Below are 22,973 nucleotides of genomic sequence, written 5' to 3' on the forward strand. Positions count from 1 at the left end.
AAAAGGTATTGTGAGAGTGAACAAAACTTTAATTTTTTTTTTGTTTATTTTTGAGAGAGAGGGAAAGAGGCAGTAAGAAAGGGAGATGCAGTCGCTGAAGAAGGCTCCAGCTTCCGAGCCACGAGCACAGAGCCTGACCCAGGGCTCCAACTCACAAACTGTGAGATCATGTCCTGAGCCGAATTCGGACACTTAACCAACTGAGCCACCCACAAAGGTGCCCTCAAAAGATTTTTTTTTAAATGTTTACTTACTTATTCTGAGAGAGAAAAAGAGGACAAGCAGAGGAAGGGCAGAGAGAAAGGGAGGGGATCCCACCCAATGAGCCTTTGTGCTGCTAGCGCAGAGCCCGATGCGAGGCTTGAACTCATGAACCAGGAGTCCATGACCTGAGCCAAAACAGACAGAGCCACCCAAGAACCCTAGCAGCGACAAGATTTTATTTTGTTTTTAAATAAATTCGGTATTCAAATAGATGCTGCTGCTTCTGTAGCTAGCTGTGTGGCATTTTCTAACCATTTCTTCTGGGCTGTTGTTAATTACATGTGCTCACAAAGCAAGTCCTTTGCAGATGTTGGAACCCATCTCCTGTTTAAAGCCCCATGGAAACTACATTTTTCACTTAACCCATCGAGGAATCACTGAAACAGAGGAAAGTCTGTCAAAGAGCTTGGGTATCGATGGAGTCCTGTGAGAGGGGAACCTACAGGGGTGGATTCTGACAGAAGCAGCTTGTTAATCAAGTCTGATCTTCCTTAGTGTTGCTTTTTAAATAAGGATTAGAACATGGAATAAAAGAGGCCAGATTTTACAGGTGTGCCATTCTGACTCTGTACCTGGACAACTCAAGGAAAGTACCCCTTTAGATAGGAGCTTTCTAATATTGCACAGACTAGGGAGGGTGCAGAAATGGGGCTCAATGAAAGGATAGTGGATGGGGCGCCTGGGTGACTCAGTCAGTTGAGTGAGTTTGGTTCAGGTCATGACCTCACCGTTTGTGGGTTTGAGCTTCGCGTTGGGCTCTGTCCTGACAGCCTGGAGCCTGCTTTGGATTCTGTGTCTCCCTCTCTCTCTCTGCCCCTCCCCAGCTTGTGCCCTCTTTATCAAAAATTTTAAAAAATGAACATTGAGAAAAAGAAAGGATAATGGGTGCTCCCACAATTAGAGAGCTGGAAGATCAGGCGTGAACTTGGGCCTCAAGGGCAAACTCCCCGCCTGGTGCCTCAGCAGACATGGCTCTGGAATGAGGACAGTTCTGCCAAGAGGGGCCTCTCTCTGTCCCATGCAGGTCACTGACTTACGTCCTTTGCTTGAGCCGCAAGGGAGGCTGAGGAAGCAAATACATAAGGCGACATCTTTATAAAGTCTGTCTCAGTTCCCCATCAAGACTGGGGAGGTGGGATGTGTCCTCAGGCAGTTTTTGGATGCTGTCCCCAGCGAATAGCCTGTGTCCACTCTGCTCGGTTACCTAAACAGTCAGCTTATTGCCAAGCTCGCTCCATATTTAGATGGTAATTTTTCTACTTCACGGTTCATGGATGACGTGATCAAGCAGAAGGTTCTAGTTGGGTGTCTCCATTTCTTGCAGCGCCGGTGTGGGCAGGACAGGCACCTACATTGTAATAGACAGCATGCTGCAACAGATAAAAGACAAAAGCACAGTTAATGTCCTCGGGTTCCTGAAGCATATCAGGACACAGCGGAACTACCTCGTCCAGACTGAGGTAAGAAGTACCTTCCGGTGCTCTCGGGAGATTGCTAGCACGTGCCACAACCGAAAATTAAAGGATTCTGAGATTCTCGTGGGGCTTGAAGGCACTTACAGGTTTGTATCAGAAGATATCCTGACCATGATACTATTCTTCGGCTCACAGTTTCCCACTTGCGGGTGGATCTCCCACGTGGATTTCTCAGGAACTACACCAACACTCAGGAAGCAGACACAACTGTATCTAGTGCTGTGTTTGATGCTGGGGGCAATTAAACATGGCGTCCGGCCTGAGACGCAGAAGTAGAACGGTTCTAAAACAGGTTCATTAAACGCATTTCTCCATTGCGGGCTCCACTGAACCTACTGTTTTGGGCCTGGTATGGAAAACACAGTCTTGACCCTAAAGGAATAGGGATAAACCAGTAAGAAAGGGAGCAAGCCCCCTCGCGGTAAATGCTGGAGGGATTTACAGGGAGGTCCCACTTAGAAGAGTTGCTCTGAGGTCGATTTCATGACTTGGATAGAGGGGGCTACCCCTTACCAGCTCTGCTCAGTGACTACATCTACTGTCCCTTTTAGGAGCAGTACATTTTCATCCATGATGCCTTGTTGGAAGCCATTCTAGGAAAGGAGACTGAAGTATCTTCAAACCAGCTACATAGCTACGTTAACAGCATCCTCATTCCAGGAGTAGGAGGAAAGACACGGCTGGAGAAACAATTCAAGGTAATGCTCCAAACAAATTTCTGGTGTTTAAAAAAAAAAAAAAAGAAAAAGAACAAGAAGAAACATCTGAGGTTTGGGAGTCATGTCTTTTTTCCATGAGTGTAGAGACTAGAAGGAATTATCATCTGTATTCTTCCAATGGAAGGGGAAGGAAATAGTTGCGACCTGTGTATGAATTGGTGGCATCGAAGTAGACAGTGCAGGGCTGGATTTCCTTGTGAGCAACTTAGGACTTGATCTGAGTATAAATATCAGCAGCCTCTGGCCACGAAGACCTAATACTTAGAGTCAGTCACTCCAGGCCAAAAAATACTCCCTGTGTTCTTTCTGAACTACTCTGTCTTACCCTTAGTAAGAATGGGTATACTGTCCCCCAAAATCAAGCTACTTGAAAGACTATCAAATAATTTAGAAACTAAAAAAGAGATACTAAGGAATCCCAGAGAGAAGTTTAATTTCCCCAAAGGATTATTCTTTCGCTTGGATAGAGACACGAAGAAATTTAAAGGTAGGTAAAGTTTATATGGAATTGACTGAGGGAAAGGTAAAAAACCAGACTATTAGGACCTTAAAGTAATTAAAATCATAAGACCTCAGTCTTTTATTCTAACTTTCAAACCCTGTCCCTCCACATTCTTATTTATAAGTCTCTCATTCGCCTTTCAAATTCCTTTTTCTTTTGCATAATTCTATATGTAATGTCTCATTTTGTATCAAAATGGAAAGAATGAAGTGAATCTGTGCAATTTTAGTTTTCATGGTAAAACTTTGCATAGATTGGGAGTGCCTAGATGGCTCAGTTGGTTAAGCGTCTGACTCTTGACTTCAGCTCAGATCATGGTCTCACAGTTCATGAGTTTGAGCACCATATCAGGCTCTGCGCTGACCGTGTAGAGCCTGCTTGGGATTCTATCACCCTCTTTCTTTGCCTTTTGTGCACGCGCGCTCTCTCTCTCTCTCCAAATAAACCTATGCATAGATGCTGAAACCATCATTTGACACTGTCAAGCAGAGTAACCAGCAAAACTCATCTATTATTCATTCCATAACAATTTTAAATTACTAGTTCTCCTTTTATAACACCCTAACTATTCTAAAAGCCATTTGAGGTCATTAATAATGAGGACATAGTATCTCATTTTAAATGTTTAAAATTAATTTTTTTAAAAAGTGCCAGCATTTCTTAAATTTTACCTTGGCTTTTCTATTTCCGCACTATTTCTTTCTACATACTGTAAAAAAAATTCATCAAACAAATCTCTCCATTCCACTGGAAACAAGGTCATTTGTTCTTTTGTAAGTCACTTTAGAACTTAAGTACAAAGGGGAAAAAAGGGGAAAAAAGAAGAATCATCAGAAACATGAAAACTACATCCAGGGACCTTGACAATAGTCCTAAAGCATTTGGTGAAGGCCATTCCCATATGTTTGTTCCATTAAGATGTTACCCCCCACCCCCGGGCCTGTTCCCCCCAAAACAGAGGACTGCCAAAGTGTTCAACCAAGCTGTAGAAGAACGGGAAGAACAACCAAACTCCTGGGCTTATTACTTACAGTTAGTTTAAGTCACAACAGAAAAGTACTGAGGACCTACCAAGTTAGGTTTAAGAAACACAATTAGTGCTTCCGACCGTATGGCATAATTTTCTAGTGGAGGCCCACCTGAGTCTCCTGTGCTTGTGAGAAATTACAGAAACTTCCAAAAAGCAGTGACATTGTCAGCTGAAAAATCTACATGAATTGAGAACCATCTACTACCCACACAGAACCTGCTACCCTGGTGGAAGAAATGAGACAGGTGTGCACATCACCCAGAGAATGGACAGAAGTAACCACTCCTGAAACACAAAAATGTGTTCTTTGTGGTAGAAAAAATGGTTTTGTTCTTCAGTAATCTGAGTATTGGTTGACCTTTTTAGCCAGATCACCAAGCATATGCCATCAATTCTAGTTTTGTCGTATTGTTTGTGTTGTTTTCCAGCTTTACTGAGATTCAAATGCTTATATAATAGTGTATACATTTAAGGTATAGAAAGGAATGACTCGATTATATTATGAAACGATTTTCATGTTACGGTCAGTTAACGGGTCCACAGTTACACCTCTGACGACTAAAACATTGCTTTTCTTTCAGCTGGTCACGCAGTGCAATGCCAAGTACGTGGAATGCTTTAGTGCTCAGAAAGAGTGTAACAAAGAAAAGAACAGAAACTCTTCGGTTGTGCCATGTAAGATCTTAAAATCCGTTTGACTTGGTGGAATGTGCTAGTATTTTTTCATTGCATTTTATGTATTCTGTAAAGAGGCAGCTACTACCAAGGGGGAAGAGTTCTGCCAGGAAAATTCAGGCACTTTGATCAGCCGGGAGGGGCGGCTGTCGGTGCCAGCAAATGGCTGCCTCAATGTGACAGGAAGTGTAGCTTCAGTTCACCTCGAAATTCAAGAATTTTGAGACTTCTACATTTTAACTAAAAAAATAAATAAAGCCAGGATCACTGTGGCATGACTACTCCTAGAAAGCTTAGGAGTCTCTGACTAATCCATACAAATGATATGCATGATTACATTATCCTGGCTAATGAGGTCAGGGCCTGGGGGTAGCTGGGGCCCTTTGTATACATAACTTGGGACACAGCAGAGGACACGGTGTGTGTGCTGTAGACACAGGCGTGGCTGATCACTGGAGAGATGATCTTTACTGACAAAGGCCACTGTTTTCCAAGCCTTTCACGAGGACAAAGATAAGGTAATGGCAAAATCGCACACGTAGAGTGTTGTGGTCTAATGGTAAGAATATCAAACCGGGACTAAAAATTATCTGAAATCCTCTGTCATCTCTGCACAGAGTGTTCTTTTCATGCTCTGCTGTGAAAACCTCTCCCACAGTAAAATTTGCTTCCTGTGATGCCTCTGCCCTCCAGGGAGTGTGCAGCAAAATCCCACTGACATTCTGCCTTAGCGGACAACACTTGAGCTTAGTTCAAAATGTAGGTACGTTTTAAAATGAAAGGGGAGCCAGGGGGAAGAGATGACGCACCGAGTGAATCTCAGAAAGCACTGTGTGTTCTGTGTGTCTAAGAAGGCCAATGTGGTGTTTTTGTTTTCTTTCCATACGGTAGCCGAGCGTGCTCGAGTGGGTCTTGCACCGTTGCCTGGAATGAAAGGAACAGATTACATTAATGCTTCTTATATCATGGTGAGAGTCAATAGTTAATTACAAATAAATTCAATTAAACTAAAAAGTGCTAAAGAGCACATACCACCTATGTGGCTGCTTTCGCTTTTCGAATAATTCCTCAATATGTAATATCAAAATGAGAGAGCCTTCTGTAGCCGGAGCCCTCTAACAAAAGACTCCTAGTCAGTGGGGGCACAGAAATACTTGAAGAGAAGTGTTGGTTAAGGAATTAATTTCATTGTTAATTTCACCCATCTAGTGTCAGAATGAATGTTGAAATTGCCATTAAGCAAAAACAGCAGGGGTAACTAGGAGGGAATTTATGTGGAGAGAAAAATATCTACACGTGTTAGCATATACATCTAAAAATTAGCCAAACGTGCTGACTGCCTTTCTACGGTGGTTTTCGTGTGGTCAGAACAACACTGGCTTATGTCATGAGCTATTTAACTACCCCAGCATCAGAGTAAAATGTTTGTAACTGCTGATTTTTCGTCTTCCTAACCAAAGGGCTATTATAGGAGCAATGAATTTATTATAACCCAGCATCCTCTGCCACATACTACGAAAGATTTCTGGCGAATGATTTGGGATCATAATGCACAGATCATTGTCATGCTGCCAGACAACCAGAGCTTGGTAAGCACAGCACATCTGCGATATATTAATGAGCCTGTGAGGCCAGAAGCGTAAATCATTTGGATACCTTACCCCAGGGCTGCACTGTCTGTATGTGCTGGAGAGGGGGTGGTGACGTCTCTTTGTGACGTCTGCGCAGGTTCCTTTTGTAGTCTTACAGTTATGGTCCCTGTCCGTTCCACTGCTTCGTTCTCTCATCCTATACAGGGCAGGGCACTAGAAGGTTTTGGAAAGCCTTTTTTTTTTTTCCCTTCTTTTTTTTTTAGTAACTTCGTTAATATAGGACCTTAACCTCTCCGTTGGTATAGGTCCCTTGGGGAAGATAAAAGAGCATCTAACTATGTAACTGTGTTTACGTTACGTGTATTAACTTGTTTAATCCTCTCTACCACTTTATGACATAGCTAATAGTATCATCTCATTTAATAGCTAAGACAGTTGAGGGTAGTAAGTTGCCTAAGGGCATACACAAAGACTCAGAGGCAGGATTTAAACCGGAGTGACCTTTTAATCCTTTTCTACGATGGGGCGTGGGGCAAATAGCATAGCAAAGTCTTCCCAGCCCTTCCCCCGCAAATTCGTATCGAAAGTACTAATAATGTAGCATCATTTTTCCTCCATTCGTAGGGAAGACCAATCCATTACAGGGAAGGAGGTACAGACAGGCTATTTCGTTCCAGTTTAAAGGTGCTTCTGACACCGTGGCTGAGCTGTACCCTTTCTCCTCTCTTTTGTTAGCCCTTCCCTGCCCTGGTCTGTAACACCATATAAAAGAAGGGTTATTAATGAGTTTATCAAAAGAGGCTTAAGTTCCAGAATTAGTTGGGTCTTCAGAAGGTATGAGGAGGACATGAAAGTGCACAAAACAAAAAACAAAAATAAAAACCAATGAGGAACTCTTCCACGAGTATCAGATTAGTGAATTTTTTCACCGAGAAAGAACAGCCTGTGATTGAACCCCTAGTCTTGATGACATGCATTTGACTGTGTGCCCAGTCAGTAGGAACTTCTTCACTTTGTCGCATTTTGCTCCAGCTTCAGAATACCAAGACTGCTTCTGTATGATAGAATGGCAACAAAATTGAGAATCTTCAACTAAAAACTGGAGTGTAAATTTTCAAATTAGCTGGCAATAGGGGTCTATTCTGTTTGGCATGTGGCAATTGGAGGCATTTAGGGTTGTTAAAACGCTCATTTGTTGGATGAGTCAGTATTTTGGTATTGTCACTTTTCACAGGACAGTCACCAAAAGCCTCTACCCACAGGCTCATTTGTACGGGGAGGCTGGATCAACGGAGTCCATACATGTTACGCAGACAGTGAGGACCCAGAACTGCCAGGGAACAGGTCATTTCGGGCTGAGGGAGACAGGCTAGAGTCCTGAGTGTCTGCATTCTCAGCTCCAGGGCTGAAAGTCAGTGCACATTTTTCCTAAAAAATGTCAGTGGATTCTCTCTTTGTGTGCTTTAACTTTACAAGACCATGATTCTGTGAACAGCCCAAAGTCCGTGGTTCCTTGCTTAGAAAGCACTTTTATGGGCATACCTAGGCATCTGTGATCTACAAATCTATTTATAAGCAAAATAACCATGATACCAGAGGGCCTACTCAATTAAGAAGGAGCATGTATGTTTCATAGTCTTCGAAGACGATCAGTTATTCCTTCTGATTACAGAAAGCAAACTAGGGAATTTTTTTTTGCTTATTAAAATCCCCTTGGCAGTCATTAGGCCAATGTGATCATTTATTATTCACGTTCATCTCTTAGGTGTACATTATATTATTCCCACTTTTCAGATACGGAAATTAAGGCCCAGATGAATTTATTCAGGATCACGCCCGACCCTAAATCCTATGTTAAATCTGTGCATACTGGTTAAAATTGTAGGCCTTGTCCATTATTACCTTACATCTTTAATATCGGTTAGAAGGGTCTCACTTCCATTTCTTGGGACAAAATGTATTAAAACCCCTGACAGTTACAGACTGTCTTTTGTATAGACTAAACCCAATTGCTAATCTGTTTCCCCTTATGCTGAGCTTTAAAAATAAAAATGTACTTGGCAATAAGCTATATTGAAACTTGAAAGGGTGATAAGTCTTATTGGACTGTTGGCTCATTTCTGATGCAACAATGTAAGATTAAACAAAACCTTCTTTGTTTTGAACATTATTCAGAATTATTTCTGACTTTACTAGTAGTATCTAAGCATTTTCAGGCAAATGCCCACAGAAATGTAGCTATTTCCAGACAAAGTAGAGTTTGCCATTTGAACTGATTTGAAAAAGACAGATGGGGGGGTCAGGGGTCTTATCCTAAGGGTTGTATTTCTCACAAAGGCTCCCACCTGTGCACCCCTTAACTTTTTCTTCGGCCTCCACAGTATTCAGGGATGGGCTGCAAGTACAAAGCCTGAATATTTATTTTTAATCCTAAAATAGATGAACATTTAAAGTTTGCCTGATTCAAGGCTGAAAGCCTTTTTCTATGTTAATCTCCTTTTGACACCAAACATGGTTACATTAACTTTTCTTTGAAAGAGCACTTTACACTTAGAGCCAACATCACCTTATTTATGCACAACCTCTTTCCAAACAGGTTCTGCTGCTTACCGTCGAGTAGCAAGTGTGATTTGAGCCAACGTATGGGCTTCTCTGAGTCTTGGTGTCCTCATCTGTAAAGACAGATGAGAAAAATCCCTTCCCTCCCTAGTATATTATAAAAATTAAGATCATGTTCACGAAATTCCTATGCAAAATGCTAATCAACCATAGAAATGTTAACCCCTAGGAAGCAACAACTAGGATCTCTTAGTTGCTTAAGCAGTTGTGAAATAACAATGTTAGCCCCAAATATTCTGTAATATAGTAAACAGACAGGATCTAAGTCCATTAATTTTAATATGTCACCTCTAGGGGGAGCATTTGTGGTTGTTACAGTGACATGGGGGAAGTGCTAGACTATGGTTATTATCAAGTATATTTTATAGTCACCATTGAATTGGCATGATTAGATGGGGATACAATTCTAGGCGCCCAATTTAAAAGGTGACTCAGGAGGTATGGGAGATGGCAAACAGGATACATCAGTGTGTAAGAAAAATCAAAAACAAATGTCTGACAGCACTGCAGAGGAATTTTTTCTTTGGGGGGGGTTCCCACAGGCAGAAGATGAGTTTGTATACTGGCCGAGTCGAGAAGAATCCATGAACTGTGAGGCCTTTACCGTCACCCTTATCAGCAAAGACAGACTGTGCCTCTCAAATGAAGAACAAATTATCATCCATGACTTTATCCTTGAAGCTACCCAGGTAACCTAAAGCTATGTTTCTCAGTCACAGCCCTCCCTGGGCCCTGCATCGGCTAAGTAATCACAAAGTAACTTACCACCCTCAAGACAGGCCCAGGCATTTGAGTATGACTTCAGTATGAATATGTACACTTCCCTTTGTCCTTCCTTCAGATATTTGCTTTCTCCAGCTAGCTAGATGAAACGTAACCATTCCTCTGACTGAGCATGCATACAAATAGGTCTGTTGACCTAATTATAAAAACACTATCCTGGAGCTCAGTATTTTCTTTGCCACCAGAAATGTAAACCTTGCAATGTGTTGCAGATGATAAGTTTTTTTTTTTTAAGTAAACGGTGTGTAATAACTGCCTTCTTGTGGACATGAAAGGACAAGGAGGAGAAGTTATTAATAACTTACATGATTTAACTTCTTATCCTTTCACTTTATAGATAAGATAGAGTAGGATATAAAGTCTCATAACTGATGGGCACTTGCAGTTTTATTGGCACCTGAGTGACACAGAAGCTCACTCTTTCACTATGATGACCTGGTCATTTTTTAATGGCAGGCACCCCTCCCTAATACTTTCCCAGAAACAAGCTCTAGTCGTTAGATTCCAGATCTAAGCAAATAAAGGCTGGGCTATGACTTCTGTTGTATTGGTTACAGGATGACTATGTCCTAGAAGTTCGGCACTTCCAGTGTCCCAAATGGCCTAACCCAGATGCCCCCATCAGCAGTACTTTCGAACTTATCAATGTCATCAAGGAAGAGGCCTTAACAAGGGATGGCCCCACCATTGTTCATGATGAGTATGTATCTGTCTGTTCCTTAATTTTAAAATTCAAACAGGTCTCTTGTTGAATTACTGTGGAAGTAGAAAGGGAAGACAGACTCTATCTGCTTGTGACCATTCTGTGTTTTTTGCCAGTGTATATACAGCTAAAGGTTGTAGATCTGTTGGCATTTTAATGTGCCCGACCTTTCTAAGGCTTCAGGTACTCCTGGAGTGTGTGTTCCAGAACAGTGAAAGCACTGCACCAGCCTACAGAAGTACAGTTGCAAGCTTTCTGGGGTTTTGTATTTCAAAAACAATTTTAAATTATTATTTACATGATTTAAACATTCATTTTTATACCCTACGATGAATTTCAAACATTACAAGGAAAGAAAACTTCTAATTGTTTAATTTCTTTAAAAAGTATGTTTATTTTGGGGAGGGGCAGAGAACCCCAACCTGGCTCTGCACGGTTAGCGCAGAGCCCTACACCAGGCTCCGTCCCACAAACCGTGAGATCATGACCTGAGCCGAAACCAAGAGTCACAGACTCAACTGGCTGGGCCTCTGTGCTGACGCCTGGAGCCTGCTTTGGATTCTCTGTCTTCCTCTCTCTCTCTGCCCCTCTCTCAAAAATAAATAAACATTAAAAAAATTTTTTTAAGATGTGAGAAAGTTGCTTATTAACAATAAAGTTAGAGATTACGGTCTGTTTTGAAGTTTAAATAACAGGACTAGATAAATAATTTGCTCCTGGTGTCAAATCTTCTAGGGATCCACATGGTATTCAAACCTAGATGCTTTCTACTTTAGGAAGAAGGGAAGGATCATAGGAAGGATCATAGATACACTTCATGGTATGTGAACATTTGGAGTCAAACTTTATGACTGGGATTGACCTGTGAATCACTTGTGTAATCCCAGATTGTTGAGAATCTCACAGACCTTTAGTGACTACGGCACCAATTATATAGCCTCATTTCTGTTTTATTTCCAAGGGAGTTCCTCTCGTCAGCAAATTCTCAGTGCATCCATTACGTTCACTAGATCAGCAACTACCCCGGAAGCATAGATACTAATCAAGTTGGAAGTAAAGCATATTGTTAAGTCTTTCATTTTCTTCTGCAACATGAAGTGACCCCAGCCTTCCAGTTTAGGTCAACACCTGTACCTCAAATCATGGTTCTCTCTTATTTGAAGAAAACCCCTATTAATGGGTGCTTCCAAAGAGTTTTTTGGAGTTTTTTTTTTTTTTTTTTTTTTTTTAAAGGAAATGACCGTTCTCAAAGTAATGGGGCAGCTGTTATAGGCCTATGAAAATTTAGGATATGCCGTTATAGTATAAAATTAGTGGGGGAAAAAAATCTCTAGAAGCAGCCCTAATCTGTATTAGCTTTTCAAATACTTTGGGTTTTGCCAGCTTCTATCAATTCAGCCTGAATTCTAATGTTGCTACATAGGTCTGTGATTTTGCTGTCATTTTGCATTCAAGTCGGTAAAGGAGCTAAACTGACATTTCATGGTAAGGGAAGAAGGAAAGAAAAAACCAGTAACTTGTTAAATCGTTTAAAAAGAAAGGTTTGACTCCTATGTCTAGATTCAGTTTGGGGGTATACTGTCTTGATGATTTTTATTTTATGCCACATGCTGAATATGTACCCTCTGAAATTAATCAAGTGTGGTTCTCAGACCGACCTAAGAGTAAATTAATTCTGCACTAGATCAGCACATACCATGGCGGTGAGCTGGATGAAAAGCTGCCTAAAGAAGTGTGTTCCTTCCTTTATCCACTCTGTAGGAGATAAGTGCTTCCACAGAAATGATTTTTCCACATTAACTCAAGCAAATTTGAAGTATTTCAACAGCTGCTAGCGCTAACACACTCTTCTGAACACCAGTTACCTTTCGGTTTCCATCTTACCTACTCTTCATATCCCTTCGCGGCGGCCAGCAGACACCTCAGATGGAGCAGGTCTGAAACCAAATTCCTCATCCTCGCAGCCTGCCCCCAGCCGCTGAGAGGTGCAGAGCAGAGCCCGTTTTGTGGGTCCCCTCACCTGCACATCTGCCACCCATTCTTTCAGGACACTTTTCAAATCCCTTTACGGTCTGGCCAGAGTTTACTTACGCAGCCGTCATCCCTGGAGGCCACCTTGCCCTGCATATACTACTTCCTTTGAGTACTCCTTCTGTCAACAAACACTTCAGAAGTCCTTCTCTCTGAAACTATTCGTGACTCATTCCAGTGGTGGTAATTTATTTTTAAAAAATATTTGAGCGAAGGCTTCGGGGGGGCTGACATGAGAAGAAGAGCGAATCTGGAGCAGGCTCGCATCAGCACAGAGGCCGATGCGGGGCTCTATCGCACAAACCGTGAGATCATGACCTGAGCCAAAACCAAAAGTCAGACACTTACCCGATGGAGCCACCAGGCTCCCCTAGAGGTAATCATTTAAAATCACAGACAAACATCATATTCTTAGAGGTGCCGTTCTTCTATATCAATCACATCATGTTCCAACTACTTGTTCACAGGCCTGTCACCCCTACACTGCTGATACTGGCAGTAATAGCTTACTGCTCCCAGTCTCGACAGGGTGAAGCTCAATGCAAGGCACATAGTGCAAGGCACATAGCGGGTGCTCTGCTTCCGGTTGAGATGACCTACAAATTAAGGAGACGTACAGTGTCCTTAATATGAACTTTTCCCTGAGAGCCTTGTGCTTTGCATTGTTTTATCATCATCTTGCCTGCTTAAAAATGTTTAAGTGGGCAGATGTGAAGAGGAGGCCTGAGTATTTGCACTTAAGTCAAAGACTTACACTTTGCACAAACTTGCTATTTATTTGGTCTTCACAGAGATCTCTTAACACCTACTCTCAGGGTCTCAGCTGTGTTGCAAGGTGGATGAAGTTTCTAGATAAATGATCTAAGGATAAAATTCCTCGCCCACAGGAAAACTCTTTGTATCTGAGCACAAGCACCACTTATAAAAGCAAACTGCTTTATTCACAGCACCCTGTATTCAAGATGCAGGGCAGTTCTGTTCAGAGGCTGCCCTGTAGCATTACTGTCAAATTTTTTAAGCCGAGCCTATGTTCCGACAGAAGAGAATTGGAATGTAAGCACAGTATTTGCAGTCTTGAGGGACAGTAGATTAGACCTTCACTCACAGAAAGATCATTTCTTGGGCAAATATTCACCTTGGATACAGATCTTTTGTCCTGTTAGATGTCCTAGAAGGCTAATTTGACTAATAATTCTCAAAGTATGATCCGAGGACCGCTGGTTGGGAAGGAGGCCCTTCCCGGGGATTCAAAAAGAAGTCAAAACCATTTTCATAATAATACAGAGAAACCAATACTTTGTTCATTCTCACTCTGACAGCTACTGTAATGGGTGCTTGCATGGTCTTGTGTTTTGACGTTTTCTCAGTTCTGGTTTTTCATACAATAACTAAAACTATGGAGGGGATATAGCCCAAATATGCGAAAGCTCTTGGAGGATCACCGGTAAGCCTTTATTTTAAGTTGATCCTGGGATACTCCATAGAAGATGCACAACTATATGGACTGCTTTATATACCCACTGCCGCAAAGACACCCAGAAATAATTCTGGTTTTCCTTTGAACCTTAACATTACCACACTAGGAGGGCAATTTTAGGATCCCTTCTTCACATAAGAAAAAAATACGTAGTGTGAAGCGAATATGGCCCTTGTACACAAACAGGAAGTGTCAGAGCCAGGACAAGCTACATAATTTATGGACTCCTATGGAAAAATTAAGGGTTTCCAGATGAAGAGTTCAAAGTAATGGTCATAAAGATGCTCACCAGACTTGAGAGAAGAGTGGATGAACTCAGAACCTCAACAAAGAAATAGAAAATACACTAGAGGAAATCAACAGCATGTCCACATATACTAACATTCCTAGTATTGGGGTCCCAGAGGGAGAAGGGGGTCCCCAGAAAGGGGAAGGAAACAGATCCATGTCCCAAAAGCAGAGAGAGAGCCTCAAACAAGATAAATCAAAAGACTACCACAGCAAGACACACAATAATGGCTAAGGATAAATCGAGGATTTTAGTAGCATCAAGAGAAAAGCACTAGTTATTTACAAAGGAAGGCTAGCAGCTGATTTTTCATCAAAAACGTGCATGCCAGAAGGAAGTGGCATGATCTATTCAAAGTGTAGAAGGGAAAAAACCCACAACCAAGAATACTATACCCAGGTGGCATTCAGTATTGAAGAGAGAGAGCGTTTACCAAACAAAAATTAAATGAGTTCATCACCACTACTCTAGCCTCAGAAGAATATTAAAGATGACCCTTTAAGTGGAAAAGGAAAGGCTAGAAGTAAAAAAAAAAAAAAACTAGGGGGAAAAATTTCACTGGTAAAAGCAGATACATAGTAAAGGTAGTAAATCAACCATAAAACTAGTGTAAAGATGAAAAGACCAAAGCAGTAAAACCAATTAGATCTAAAAAGAAAACTTGTTAAGGGAGTCACAAAATAAAAAGATGTACAATAGGACATTATGACATCATAGATCTATATAATGTCGAGAGGCTAAGTACAAGTGTCGTTTTTAGAACGTTCAAACTTTAAGCAACCATTAAAATACACTGCTGCATATTAAGGACATTATATATGAACCTTACAGAAACCACAAATCTAAAAGCTGTAACAGATACACAAAAGGAGAAAGAAATCTACACAGAACCCTAAAGAAAGTCCTGTCACAAGGGAGGAGAGCAAGAGAAGAAGGAACATAGAAGAATTACAAAAATAACCAGATGACAATGAACAAGATGGCAGTTTAAGGACATACCTCTCAAGTGGTTTAAGTGCTCCAATCAAAAGACATAGATTAAATGGATTAAAAAAAAAAAAAACCCAAGACCCAGATGCTGCCTACAAAAGACTCCCTAAATAGATACACGGATTGAAAGCTGAAGGGATGGAAAAAGATAGTCCATGGAAATGAGAAAAAAAAAAAAAGAAAAGCTGGGGTAGCAGTATTTATATCAGACAAAATAGACTTTAAACTTTAAAATAAAGAATAGGAGCGCCTGGGTGGCTCAGTCAGTTAAGCATCTGGCTCTTGACTTTGTTCGGGCTCTGCACTCATAGCGCATAGCCTACTTGGGATTCTCTCCCCTCCACCCCCACTCATGTGCTCTGTTTCTCTCTCAAAAAAAAAAAAAATGTAACAAAAGAAAAAGACATTACATATGGGAAAAGGATCTATCCAAGAAGTGAATACAACAATTGTAAATATCTATGTACCCAACATAGAACCACCTAAAGGGGGAAATTGACGGTAAGAACATAGCAGGGAATTTTAACACCGACTTATGTCAATGGATAGATCATCCAGACAGAAAATTAGTAAGGAAACATTGGCCTTGAACAACACATTAGACCAGATGGATTTAACAGCTACATACAGAACACTCCATCCAAAACAGCAGAATACACATTCTTCTCAAGTACAGATGGGAATATGCTCCAGGATAGATCACATGTTAGGCCATAAAACAAATCTCCAAAAATTTAAGAAGACTGAATCACATCAAGCATTTTTCCTGACCATAACACTATGGAACTAGAAATAAAGTACAAGAAAATCTGGAAAAAATACAACCATACAGAGCTTAAACAACCAATGAGTCAACGAAGACATCCACGAGGAAATCTAGAGATGCAGCAAAAGCGGTTGTAAGAAGGAAATTGATAGCGATACAGGCCTACCTCAAGAAACAATACTCTTAAGCAGTCTATCCTTAGGAACCTAAAGGAACTAGAGAAAGAAGAACAAACAAAGCCAAAATTTAGTAGAAATCATAAGGATCAGAGTGGAAACAAATGGAGACTAAAAAAAAAAAAAGCAACAACCCATAAAAAAGATCAATGAAGGGGCACCTGGGTGGTTCAGTCACCTAAGCATCCGACTCAGGTCATGATCTCATGGGTTTGAACCCCACATCGGGCTTTGTGCTGGCAGTGCAGAGCCTGCTTGGGACACTGTCACCTTCTCTCTCCACCTCTCTTCTACTCACCCTGTTGCTATCTCTCTCAAAATAAAGTTTAAAAAAAAACAATGAAATTGAGACCTGGTTCTTTGAAAAGATAAACAGGACTGAGAAACTTTTAAACAGACTCCTCAAGAACGAAAGCAGACTCGAATAACATGAGAAATGAAACAGACGTTACGGCCAACACTAAAGAAATACAAAGGACTGGGAGAGAGTACTACTAAAAATCATAAGCAAGCAAGCAAGAGAAATCTAAAAGAAATGGAAAACAAATCGGTGCAGCCACTGTGTAAAACAATGCAGAGCTTCCTCAACAAAGTAAAAATAGACATACCATATGATCTAATAATTCCACCTCTGGGCGTTAATCAGAAGAAAACCAAAGCACTAACTGAAAAAGATGCATGCACTATGTTCACTGCAGCATTATTTACTAGTCATAATACATAAGAAACCAAAGTGTCAATAAATAGATGAGAGGGTAAAGAAGAAGTGATGTATGTATACAATGGAATATTACTCAGGCATTTAAAAAAAAAGCAAACTCTCCATTTACACCAACACAGATCTGCAAGGTATTAGGCCAAGAGAAGTAATCAGATAAAGACAGATACCAAATGATTTCACTTCTCCGTGGAATCTTAAAGAACAGAAATAAATAAACAGGACAAACTGGTGGTGGTCAGATAGCAGTAGAGAGATGGGTGAAGAGGGTTAGTAGGTACAGACTTGGTTAGAAACAAATCACAGGGATGACAAGTACAGCACAGGAAGTAGAGTTAATACTGTAATAACTTTGTATGGTCGCCACGCATATGGTGACTATTTCCTACCGTATACACCTGTCAGGTCACTAACATCTGAAACATACTGCCTATCAACCATACGTCAGTGAAAAGGTAACTTCCAGATGGCAATGGCACAGCATTAAACTACGTGCAGGACTCCTGGGAGGAGGGGACACATCAGACTGAAGCCAGGGAGCCGGCCCTGACTGCACTCAGAGCCCACGTCACCAATCCTGCCAGTGAACACTGCCTCCTGCTGGTTGTCACAGGGAGCCCTCCTGCCTTCGTGTTCCTCAGTTCTCCCGACCACACTTTCCTTCTTGATTTTCCCATTCACTTCCAAAGCTTTGTCTTTAATTACTATTTTAGAGAGACATTGGGAAAGGGGACAGAGAGGAGGAGAGAATCTCAAGCAGGCTCCAGGCTCACTGAGGAACCTAACCTGGGGTTCAGTCACATGACCCTGGGATCACAACCAGACCCCAGATCAAGAGTTGAGCACTCAAGCACTGAGCCACACAGATGCTCCCCTTAGTTTTAATTTCTTCGAGTCCTGTGGAAGCCTGTCGTGTTGCCTTGATTCCCCGGGACTCAGGCATAGTCACACTTTACCTCTGTTTTCCTTTTTGCCCTAATGATTTCTATGGGAAGCTTCCGTTTTTTCATAGTGACAGAGTTCTCACTCTGGATTGCATTCTTGGTTATGATTTTGAAACTGTAATGCTTACTGTTTTGAGAGACAGAACCGGAAGGGTGATTTTTAAAACTTCTTAAAAGCAAAGGAATAAGAAGTGTAGTGATACCAAAGAGTAAAAAATATAATTAAATGAGCAGAGGTATTATACACACTGACAATACAAGAAATCCCAATGTGTTTTAAAATATAGAGCACTTAACATTTTTTAGGAACAGAACTTAGGAAATTAAACTATTATTTCTTTGAGGCAAAGGCAAAGAAAGATGAAAACACATTTGGCTTTTTTCCTAACTGTACTAAATAGACATTGTTCTCAGTGGGGCCCTTTAAGAAAGGCAAACAAACTACCAAAGACTGTGAATCTGTACACTACTCTTGTTTTATACAGGTTATAAACTGTATCACTTTTCCACCAATTGTTTGTAGTTTGAAGGGCAAATCCATGAAACTCAATAAATATCCTTTAATTCTACTTAATTCCTCAACTTATGAGAATGGCCTTGATTTTTTTGGTCTTTATCCTTTCATTGTAATGTTTGGTATGTAGAAAATACTTAAATTATCTGTGCATTTGAGTAATTTGACTTAGTTTCTAGTCATGTTTGAAATCTTACTGTGTAGGTACTTCCTTTTAATTTAGGTGCTTCTTTAAGATTGGCTAAATCTAGGACAGGCTATCCAGGGAAAGGCCAGAGTAAATCCACACAGAGTACACACTGTATAATGAAATATATAATACCTGACTTTTCTGTCTGAAAGGCTATGAATAGCTTTAAGAAAGAGACGGGGGGTAGGGGGAGGCTGGGGGAAAGGGCCCGGAGTCCAACAGTTTCACTAGAACATATTAAGCAAAGGTTAAATTTTTATCCTATTGGAAAAAAACAAATCAGTATAGAAGATTTTTAAAAATCAAGTCATGCTAAATAAGAAGGTAAACTGAGTACAATTTAGAATCTGAGGAAAGTCAACATAATGGTCACAACAAAAAACCGTGAATCAGTTACTGGAACAATTATAATAGAATTTGAAAATCTATGCTCAGAGACCTAACAGAAGACTAGGACATTAATTAGAAACATGTATAATGAAACACGGACAGATGAGAATCTAAGATGTGGGAAAAACAAGAGACAGGCTAGTAGTAATAGAATGGACAGAAATGAAATCAAACTCAGTTCTGGAACCAGATAGGTAAGTTCTAACATACATACATCTGAGAAGTGATCCATGTTCAAGAAGATGTGGTTCATCTATACAGTGGGATACTACGTGGCAATGAGAAAGAATGAAATCTGGCCATGTATAGCAACATGGATGGACCTTGAAGGAGTTATGCTGAGCGAAATATGTCAGGCAGAGAAGGACAGATACCATGTTTGCACGTATAGGTGGGGAACTTAATGGAGGACCATGGGGGAGGAGAAGGGGGAAAGTAGTTGGGGAGAGGGAGGGAAGCACACCATTAGAGACTCTTGAATGCTGAGAACAAAGTGAAGGCTGATGGGAGTGGGGGAGAGGGGAAGGGGAGTGATGGGCATGGAGGGAGGGCACTTGTGGAGATGAGCACTGGGTGTTTATATGGAAACCAACTTGACAACTATTTAAGAAAAAAAAAAACTGAGGCATTAAGAATCACAAGGTTATTTGTTGTAAAGTAAATAATAATTATACTCTTCTGCTCTACAAACCTGTATGTGCATTCAAGGTAATATTAATAAATATGGATATTAAAATTTAAAAAGTGATCCATGTTGACAAAAGAGCTTAAAGAAATAGTGGCTGAAATTTCCTAAGAACTTGAGTAAAAAGTCTCTCAAAACATACAGTTTTGGAAAATGGTGAAGAAAAAAACAGGGAGAGCATAAATTGCCATTGGGAAGAAAAAGATCTACCATGTATCTGCAGTTACGTTCAAAATATTTGAGAACTGTTCATTTTCTTAGATACGATAATGTTTATACATAGATTTTTAAATGTTATCCTTTAGTTTTATGCTGAAATATTAATAAAATACCTGGGTTTACTTCAAAGGGTATGTGGGAGGAAGTAGACATGTAACAAGATGGGCCATGAGCCAGTGACGGCTCTAATTGCGTAATGACTACATCAAGGTTACTATACTTTCACGTGTTTGATGTTTTCTGATAACAAAAGGTTAAAATAGAAATATTTTAAAATAAACACTTGAAATTTTTTATGCCAGCACATATTTAAACCTCAATAATAAGTATAATAAATGGTGTTTATTGAACACGTGGTACATAGTAGCCTCTGTTCTGAGCCATTACCATGTATCAGCTCAAATTAAACTCATCTGGTAAGGCCTTGGCCAGTTACCGCACCTGAATGTGCCTTGTTTCTCCACCTTCAGAAAGGAAATAACAGTAGTCCTGCCACAGGATTATTGTGAGGATTAAGTTGCTACACAATTCCTGTAAGAGATCCCGGAACACAGTGAGAGCAGAACACACCTTAGTGATCACTAAGAACTGAATAAACAGACCAGTTCCCAAACCATTAAGGCCCACCAAGTCCTCACTGGGCTACCTATGAACAGTAACAAACACAGGAGATTTAATGTAACCCTGATTTACAACAAAACAAAACAAGGCTAGCACCAGAATGGAAAAAGTATAGGCCAAATATTTGATTATGGGTGCAAAAATCTAAATAAAACACTGTCAAAATCCAGTGTGTTGGGTTAAAAGAAATAAGTATCATGAAAAGGTAAGATAGTTATCCTAGGTGTAGAGCTGGCTAAGTGTTACCACTGCCCCCTCAATGAATTCAGGGTACTGTTAAAGGAAGTGACTATAAAAGTCAAAAGATGTTGGAAAGGGTAGGATAAAATAATAACATTCATTCATGATCTCCCTCCCAAAAGAAAACACTCTTAGCTAACAAAGTCGAAAGTATCTTCTTTAACTTCACGAATGTTATTTACCAGAAGCCCACAGCAAACATTTTTAACACTTAAAACTTAGAAGCTTTACCATGAAACAAAACCGTAGGCTACCTCCTTGCAGTGTTAGAAGGCACAACTCTTGGGTCCTAGCCAATGCAATACAAGCAAAAGATGTAAGAAATACAAAAGGTGAAGAGAGACAAAACTGACATTATTGGCAGGTAAGGATGTAGCAAACTTCCTAGATAATCCAGAAATTATTACAATTTAAGAGTTCTGCATGTCTGGATACAAGTTGACTATGTGAAAATCACTAACTTTCCTACGCATCAACTGAAAGCAAACAAAAGATCATGAAAAGAAGCCATTCTTAGGAGTAACCAAGTCTAAAGCACCTAGAAATTACCCTAAAATGAAACTGGCGGAGACAACAAAGAAAACTATAAAATGTAATTGAAAACTACCAAAGACCTGAATAAAGGGAGAAAAGACACCATGTTCATGAACAGAAAAATTCAGAAAGATGTTAACTCTCTTCAAATCAATCTATTCAGTGCAAGCGACCCAAAACCCCAATAAAACTTTGTGTTCCTTGACAATTCAGTTTCAAGAGTAATATGAAACAGAATGGGAAGGGATCAAGGAATAGAGGTATTTGGACATGAGTGTACAAGTAAAAATGAAAACATGTATGTTTGAAGCACACACACAAAAAATGAAAACAATGAATGTAGAGACAGCCAGGACTCTTACAGAGACTTGCTTCTTCAGATGTCAAAATATTAAAAATCTATAGAAATTAAATGTGGGGAAATACAAAAAATAGATTAACGGGCCAAACAGAGTTCAGAAACAGGCATATATGACAACTTGAGATATGATACAAAAGAAACTCCATGAGAAAAGATGAGACTATCCAATAAAAAAAATAGTCGTCCATTAGAAAAATAACTAAAATCAGACCTTAACCTTATATCAAAATAACAGGATTCAGATGAATTAAATGATGAAATGTTAAAAAAAAAATGTAGGAGAATGTTTTTAAAGTGCTGGGTTAGAGAAAGCATTCTCAAGATCCCAGAAAAGCCAAAAATTAAAGATGGAGCAATTTAATTATGTGTTAACTATACTTCAGTGTAACAAAAATGCCTACAAACAATGTTAAGGGAAACTAAGACACTGGGAAAACATATTTACAACCAATGCTACAAATAAAAGAGCTAAGAGAAATGGCCAAAGTATACTAATAGACAATTTCAGAAGAGGAAATACAGACAGACCACAAACACAGAAGATTCTCAGCTTCCCTGGTAATCAAAGAAATGCAAGTTAAAACGACATTAGGATATAATTTTTCACCCATCAGATTAGCAGAAGCTTTTCAACTTCAAATTGGTAAGAAGATGGGGGCGCCTGGGTGGTTCATTTGGTTAAGCGTCCAACTCTTGATTTCAGCTCAGGTCATGGTCTCACAGTTGGTGAGATCTCCCCCTTCCCTCTCTTGATCTCAAGATAAACTTTTAAAAAATTAAAATAAAATGATGAGGAGAAACAAGCATTCTCATGCTGGGACGGGGATAAACCAGTAATAACCACAAGGAGAGAAATACTGCAGTATCTTTAAAAATGGACCTACTTGTGAGCTAATTCTCCTACTCGTGGTAATTCCGCTGTTGTGCACAAGATAGAAACCACGTAAATGCCCACCTACAGCGAAGTCAGTGCATCCAGTATGCATACAGCACAGAAGTAATGAACTGGACTGAAATGTACTGACAGACGAGACTCCGGGTGGCTGGACCTAAATGCAGAACAGTTTTTACCTCTAGCTAGGTTACCTCTAAAGTTGGGGGCTTTGGTCTTATTTGTATTAAAGATGTAAAACATCTGCAATGGTTCAATTTCATATAAAGATAAACTCAGAAACTACACATTTAATAGTTTTTAACAGAACAGTGGCCACAGGCTCTATAAATTCCAGTTTGATTTCTACCAGCACCACCAACGTGGAGCAATTCATTTAATCCCTCCGTTTCCTTATCACTAATATGCCACCAGAGGTTCCTGGAAAAAGTGGGGTTTCCAGGAGAGAGAGAGAGAGAGAGACTCTGTGTGTGTGTGTGTGTGTGTGTGTGTGTGTGTGTGTGTGTGTAGCAGAAACAATCATTTTTCCAAGATTTTTATCGGAGTTACTCTAACTGGCAAAATTCCACTTCAG

At 40.2% G+C, this 22,973-nt stretch overlaps 1 protein-coding gene across 3 annotated transcripts in view; it reads left to right on the forward strand.

Annotated features, from left to right (window-relative positions):
• The window catches only part of PTPRG (protein tyrosine phosphatase receptor type G), a 706,759-nt gene that overhangs the window by 678,161 nt on the left and 5,625 nt on the right, over window positions 1-22,973 (forward strand). For all 3 annotated transcript variants that reach the window (XM_077760245.1, XM_077760246.1, XM_077760247.1), the window contains 7 exons: window positions 1,589-1,724; window positions 2,291-2,437; window positions 4,572-4,665; window positions 5,557-5,633; window positions 6,126-6,254; window positions 9,419-9,565; window positions 10,217-10,359. In XM_077760245.1, the coding sequence (XP_077616371.1) occupies window positions 1,589-1,724; window positions 2,291-2,437; window positions 4,572-4,665; window positions 5,557-5,633; window positions 6,126-6,254; window positions 9,419-9,565; window positions 10,217-10,359 (873 nt within the window). The remainder of the gene's footprint in view (window positions 1-1,588; window positions 1,725-2,290; window positions 2,438-4,571; window positions 4,666-5,556; window positions 5,634-6,125; window positions 6,255-9,418; window positions 9,566-10,216; window positions 10,360-22,973) is intronic.

The sequence above is a fragment of the Crocuta crocuta genome, unplaced genomic scaffold (genome assembly GCF_008692635.1).
Source record: "Crocuta crocuta isolate KB4526 unplaced genomic scaffold, BGI_CrCroc_1.0 scaffold213, whole genome shotgun sequence".
NCBI lineage: Eukaryota > Metazoa > Chordata > Mammalia > Carnivora > Hyaenidae > Crocuta > Crocuta crocuta.